Source organism: Gekko japonicus, unplaced genomic scaffold, assembly GCF_001447785.1.
Source record: "Gekko japonicus isolate JY-2015 unplaced genomic scaffold, Gekko_japonicus_V1.1 scaffold5382, whole genome shotgun sequence".
NCBI classification, from domain to species: domain Eukaryota; kingdom Metazoa; phylum Chordata; class Lepidosauria; order Squamata; family Gekkonidae; genus Gekko; species Gekko japonicus.
The window spans coordinates 3136-9667 of NW_015172713.1; the positions used below are offsets into that span (position 1 = coordinate 3136).

General features: G+C 52.8%; 1 protein-coding gene across 1 annotated transcript in view; it reads left to right on the plus strand.

The window, feature by feature from the left end:
• Window positions 1-6532, plus strand: part of AARSD1 (alanyl-tRNA synthetase domain containing 1) — a gene marked incomplete at its 5' end in the record, with an annotated part of 9785 nt that overhangs the window by 2336 nt on the left and 917 nt on the right. The window contains 8 exons of the mRNA XM_015421808.1: window positions 14-71; window positions 2480-2636; window positions 2713-2829; window positions 2994-3124; window positions 3500-3566; window positions 4942-5033; window positions 5609-5663; window positions 6319-6413. Coding sequence (XP_015277294.1) covers window positions 14-71; window positions 2480-2636; window positions 2713-2829; window positions 2994-3124; window positions 3500-3566; window positions 4942-5033; window positions 5609-5663; window positions 6319-6413 — 772 coding nt within the window. The remainder of the gene's footprint in view (window positions 1-13; window positions 72-2479; window positions 2637-2712; window positions 2830-2993; window positions 3125-3499; window positions 3567-4941; window positions 5034-5608; window positions 5664-6318; window positions 6414-6532) is intronic.

The window sequence follows — 6532 nt, forward strand, 5'->3', positions numbered from 1 at the left end:
TCCTTTCTTGCAGGACAACACCTTATCACGGCTGTTGCAGATCAGATGTTTGGATTCAAGACAACATCGTGGTGAGCAGGACAAAGCTCTTCCTTGGAGATAGATCAAGATGGGTAGCCGTGTCCGTCTGTTTGTAGCGGTAGAAAAGAGCAAGAGTCCAGGAGCACCTTAAAGATGAACAAATTTTGGGGCAGGTGGGTCACTGCTCACTTCAGCTACGAAGTGCCCCAAATTTTGTTAGTCTTTAAGGCAGGGGTGTCGAACTCATTTGTTATGAGGGCCAGATCTGACATAAACGTTACTTTGTCGGGCCGTGGCCGTGTGTGCCATAAAACATAATGCCAGGTACCGGAGATAGAAACTGTGCAAAGGAACAGCAGCTGGTAAGCTCTGAGTTGGTGTGTCCTCACTGCAAGGCCCCCTGGGGTGGGAGGGGTGTGCAGAGGAAAACCCACAGAGGCGGACCAGAGAGGCCGCAGTACAATGCCGGGCAGGTGCTCCCACGATGCTTGACGGCTGCAGGTGACGTGGTTCTGCTGTGCTAAAGCTATAATGGAGTGGCTCCGCCCACTTCCCCCAGCACTCCCTCACTTGCAGCAGTTGCTCGTGGGCCATATAAGAACCCTGGATGGGCCGGATCCGGCCCCCGGGCCTTAAGTTTGGCACCCCTGCTTTAAGGTGCTACTGGACTCTTTCTCTTTTCTAAAGTTCCTCCTAATTGCTTTCTCCCCATATGTACCTACTCAGAGTCCTGAAGCAGGGCTGGCTCAAGATGCTTTGTCACCCAAACAAGGAACCGTCTCTCCCCAGGCGCTGCCGGCCGTCCTCAGGGCAGCCCCGCTAAGGGCAGCCTGCCTGGCATTGACCTGAGCCTGTGCCTCTTCCCTTCCCGCCCTGAGGAAGGGGCTCCCTGAGGGGGTGGGGGTGGGGGTGCCATCGCTAGAAGTTCATATGTTGCCCTGTAGAGCTGTTTCAGTTGCTAGTGATCCGAATGGAGTGTCGGGTGCAGGCATTTGGGCGTGGGTGGGAGGGGGATTGTTTGGGGCCATGTTGTCTTTTTTATGGCTTAATTTTGTACTTTAAATGGGAGCTCAAGTGGTTATGACGCTGAACTGCAGGCTGTGGAAGGTCGGTAGTTCAGCAGTTCGAGACCCGGGTGCCGCATGACGGAGTGAGCTCCCGTCTCTAGTTCCAGCTCCTGCCAACCTAGCAGTTCGAAAGCACAAAAATTGCAAGTAGATAAATAGGGACCACTTCGGTGGGAAGGTCACAGCGTTCCGTGCGCCTTGGCGTTTAGTCATGCCGGCCACATGAGCACGGAAACGTCTTTGGACCGCGCTGGCTCTTCGGCTTTGAAACGGAGATGAGCACCGCAACCCTAGAGTCGGACTCGACTGGCTTTCGAGCGCAACCCTAGAGTCGGACTCGACTGGCTTTAGGGAACCTTTACCTTTACCTTTGTACTTTAAGTTGCCTTGAGCTGTGGGGAAAGGTAGAGTATAAACATTTTAATAAAGAAGCCAACCCAAGATAGTGGAGCCGGATCACTGGTCCATCCAACATGGTCTCATCTTACTGACAGTGGCTATCCAAGCAGAGAAATGTCTTTCCTGGCACTTGATACCCTTTAACTACAGAGAGAAGGAATTGAATGTTGGCTCATGTGCACACCAAACGTGTACTCCAAGACTGAGAAATGCTTTTGAATGGTGCTTATAGGTGAGAGAGAGACCAGTGGTTCCTTTCCCACAGATTCTGTTGAGAAAGTTAAGAACATAAGAGACGCCAATGTTGGATCAGGCCAAAGGCCCATCCAGTCCAACACTCTGTGTCACACAGTGGCCAGAAACACCAGGTGCCATCAGGAGGTCCACCAGTGGGGCCAGTAGAAGCCCTCCCACTGTTGACCCCTCCCCCAAGCACCAAGAAGACAGAGCATCACTTGCCCCAGGGCCCCCATCTATACTATGTGGCTCATAGCCACTGATGGACCTCTGCTCCATATGCCTATCTAATTCCCTTTTGAAGCTGTCCATGCTTGTAGCCGCCACCACTTCCTGTGGCAGTGAGTTCCATGTGTTCATCACTCTTTGGGTGAAGAAGGACTTCCTTTTATCCGTTCTAACCCGACCGCTCAGCAATTTCATGGACCTCTGCTCCTTTCAGAGTTACTTTCACTATTCTCTACATCGTTTTCCCTACTAACCTTTGACAATATCTTAATCCTTCAGCATCTGTTCTGTGGACTAAAGATTGTGAATTAATTAGCACGAGTCAGTCTTGTTTTCGTTTTTGATCAAAGGTCAAAAACAAACCACAATGTAGCCTGGAGTCTGGCAAGATCTGTTAGTGCTTTGCAGGAGACATCTTCCCTGGGACCTGGCTCAGGATGAGATCGTGTGAGGGGCGGGTGGCCGAGGGCTTCCTGCCCCTGAGGGCCCCCCCTCCATGACTTGTGCCGGCCTTGCCTTCTCTGCAGGGAGCTGGGTCAGCAGCAGAGCACTGTGGAGCTGGAAGCCCCCTACGTGACCGCGGATCAGGTGGCAGCCCTTGAGCGGAGCGTGAACGACAAGATCCGAGCCCGAATCCCCGTGGTGGTGCGGCACCTGGCGGAGGGCGACGCTGAGGGCGACGGGGTGAGCAGGGGCCCCGGCCAAGGGGGAGAAGGCGGGTCCCGCCCCTTGTCAGCTCTAACCTATCACTGCCTTGCAGGTGAGGAGCCGTGGCTTGCCAGACGATCACACCGGCCCCGTGCGGATCGTCAGCATCGAGGGCGTGGACACGAACATGTGCTGTGGCACGCACGTCTCCAACCTCAGCGACCTGCAGGTGAGGCGCAAGAGGGAGGCCTCGGCCGACCACAACCCTTCAGGCTGTCCCGTCGGTGTGAGGGCAGCTTTCTGCCCCATATTTCTCTGGGAAGAGACAGTTTCCTTTCCCTGCCCGCTCGGCATCCCCCCCCCCTTCAGAGCAGATGTGTCTTTGTTTCAAAGGTTATTAAACTCCTGGGCACTGAAAAGGGGAAGAGGAACAAGACCAACTTGGTTTTCCTTGCTGGAAACAGAGTGCTGAAGTCTCTGGCGCAGAGTCATGCCACCGAAAAGGCCCTTACGTCGCTGCTTAAGCAAGTATCCCGCCTCTTCTCTCCTCCAGAACAACCCCCCTCCCCAAATAATCCACTCAGAGGGCTCAGTGACCATACCGTCAATGGCTGGTATTTTTGTCTTTTAAGGCAGGGTGGTAGTGAGATTTATAGGATGGCTGTTTGTTTCATGCTTATATAAATTAGACCTTTCCCTCCTGGCGTCCCTTGGGGCTAGAGATGGGTAACTTGCGTTTTCCAGCGGTTGCAACTGACTAGAGCGATGCCACGGCTGTTTCCTACTCCATCCCACCCCCCTTTCACCTTCTGCTGTCCTTCCTTCCCCCCGGCCTGCATCCAATTAGCCGGGGACCCCGGCCCTCCCTGAGAGATCCTGGTTTGTCTTTGTCATTTCAGAAGTGGCCCCGAGGAGCATGCGGAAGCTGTGAAGAGGTTGCAGAACTCTCTGAAGCAACTGCAGAAGGTACCGCTGGGTGGACCTTGCAAGGAGCCCTTCAGTAAGACCAGTCCAGAGCTTGGCTTCTCCGTGGTGGCCGTGACTGGAGGTGGAAGGGGGGTCTGCGGGTCGGGTAGGAAGTGGCTGGAACCAGACTGTCCGCAGAGGCTGCTTGTGCGAGCCCAGTGGTCGACAAAGGCAGGCTAGAAGCCCCGTTGAGGGAGCTGTCCCCCGAGCAGCAAAGCAGGCCTGGCTTGCTGTCCTTGATAACAGGATAAATGTGGCTCGGCCTGCAAAGAGTGAGATGTCCAGATTGTGACCCAGGTGGGGCCAGGGATGTCCTGCAAGACAGCCACGAGGGAGGAGGCGCATCTCAGTGCTCTGGTTTTTCCGGTGGGCTAAGACCTCCGCCTCCCAGAGGCCCCTGGGGGCTGTCCCCTGGTATCCAGGTTCTTGGCAGCTGCACCGTGGCACGGCCACCTTGCAACCCTTTCCTGTGTCCCGGCGCTGGTCTGGTGGATCTTCCAAAAGCTCAGCTTCCGCTTTGGCCTAACAGAATGTCAGGATCCACAGCAAGACAACGAAGTACACGCTTCCAAGAAGGTTTTACTTTTATTGAAAAGCCATAGATGCAGTAACATGAACACTGTTAGGAATGGCGGGTAACCTAAGCGCCTAATAGGATATAGGGCATTTGTATGCGCCCCCCCCCCAAGTACATAAGAGACGCCAATGTTGGATCAGGCCAAAGGCCCATCCAGTCCAACACTCTGTGTCACACAGTGGCCAGAAATACCAGGGCCATCAGGAGGTCCACCAGTGGGGCCAGGACATTAGAAGCCCTCCCACTGTTGACCCCCCCCCCCCAAGCACCAAGAAGACAGAGCATCACTTGCCCCAGAGCCCCTATCTATACCTTGTGGCTAATAGCCACTGATGGACCTCTGCTCCATATGCTTATCTAATTCCCTTTTGAAGCCGTCCATGCTTGTAGCCGCCACCACTTCCTGTGGCAGTGAATTCCATGGGTTAATCACTCTTTGGGTGAAGAAGGACTTCCTTTTATCCCTTCTAACCCGACCGCCCAGCAATTTCATGGAGTGCCCAATTAGATGGCCTCCCGCGCGCGGGCATTTGGCAGATTTTCTAATGGCCGTGAAGCTGGGAACGTAAGAAGCTCCCACGAAACCTAGATACTACCAACTCCTCCAGTGACCTTGAAAGATACGCGTTACAGCTTTGATGCAATTAAGCGCATGGGAAGGAATGCAAAGCAATTAGAAACATACACCACACTCATGGCAGCTTCAGCTGACACCTTGCTGGGCCTTCCACGCCACTTCCCGTTCCTCTGGAATCCAGCCTGGTGGTGTTGGCATCTTGCCGTTTCCTTCCCTTTCAGAACAACTTGAACCTACAGAGAGATTTAGCGGTCCTAATTGCTCAGCAGTTCAAAAGCAGCCCAGCTCGGGAGCCCGTGTTTGTGTTGCACAGGTGAGGGCGAAGACAGCTCAATGCGGGCTTGGCATGGAGATGGGGGACTTGCATTTCATTTCCCCACATTCTAAGTGCCCCAAAGGTGGGGAAATTCTGCACTTGGCCCAAAATACGACATTGACAAGAAGAGAACCCACAAGGACCTGGGTGGGGGGAGGGGGAATTCCATTTGTCCTCCCCAACCCACCGTCCCCATGTGACCTCGGCTTCTTCCCCATTGCTGGCCCCCCCTCTTTCTACTATGGCACCAAAAGTGTGCGTGTGCGTGTGCTTTTGCAGTTGTGCAGACATTGTGCAAGCCTGTGTTAGCAGAAAATGGAAAGATTTGTTACATTTCTACTTTTGAAAAATCCCTGTAAGATTTTGAGGAGAGTACACTCCTTAATTATCCTCATACCAGTCCAGTTAGTGCTGGCTTATTTTCACATGGAGCTGATGGATCCTGTCCGGGAGGCGGGGGGGTGGGCGAGTTGGTACTTTTGAGGTGCATCTTTGGGCTCGTCTCTGCTAAATTTGTTGCGGGGGGAATCGCAGTGAAGTCTTGTGTTGGAACATGTTGTCCCTCTCTGTAGGAAAGATGGTGATTCTGAGTTCATGAACATTGTGGCGAATGAGATTGGCACAGAGGTGAGTCTCCCGTTCACAGTAGACATGCCGAGTGTTGTGGGCTCCCTGCAGCTCCCCTGCTGGTTACCCAGTTAGCCAGTCTGGCGTAGCGGTTAAGTGCGCGGACTCTAATCTGGGAGAACTGGGTTTGATTCCCCGCTCCTCCAGTTGCAGCTGCTGGATGACCTTGGGCAAGCCATAGTTCTGACAAGAGCTGTCCTTGAAAGGGCAGTTCACTCAAAGCTCTCTCAGACCCACCTACCTTGCAGGGTGTCTGTTGTGGGGAGGGGTATAAATCCAAACTCTTCTCCTCTTATTATTCCAAGACATTTACAAATCAGACCATACCGAGTATTTAACTTTACTAAGGTTTTGTAACATACAAGACGTAAATTAAAATGAAATTAAAAGGAACGTCATTGGCAACAGAAGTGGTATTTGGAGGTTTAACACACACAAAAAATGTTCCTTATAAATCTCGCAAAGGATAAGGAAGGGCAGATAATGGGATTAAATGAGAAGATGAGGGCAAAAGTTAACAGAAGTTAACAAGTGTGGTGAAAATATTCTACCAACTCAGTGCTAGGATTTAGCAAGTAGAAGTTACGATAAAGAGGTTAAAGCAATAGAGTATTTCACTTGAACTTTCAGTCTTGAAACGTGGTCCTTTCAACAGGAAACCCTCCTCTTCCTGTCGGTGGGAGACGAAAAGGCATCTGGGCTTTTCCTGCTTGCAGGGCCTACCGAGGCTGTGGAGACACTCGGGCCCAGGTGAGACGCCAGCCAGATTAACACTTGGAATCCACTGCCACAGGAAGTGGTGGCGGCCACAAGCATGGCCGGCTTCAAAGGGGAATTAGATAGGCATATGGAGCAGAGTTCCATCAGTG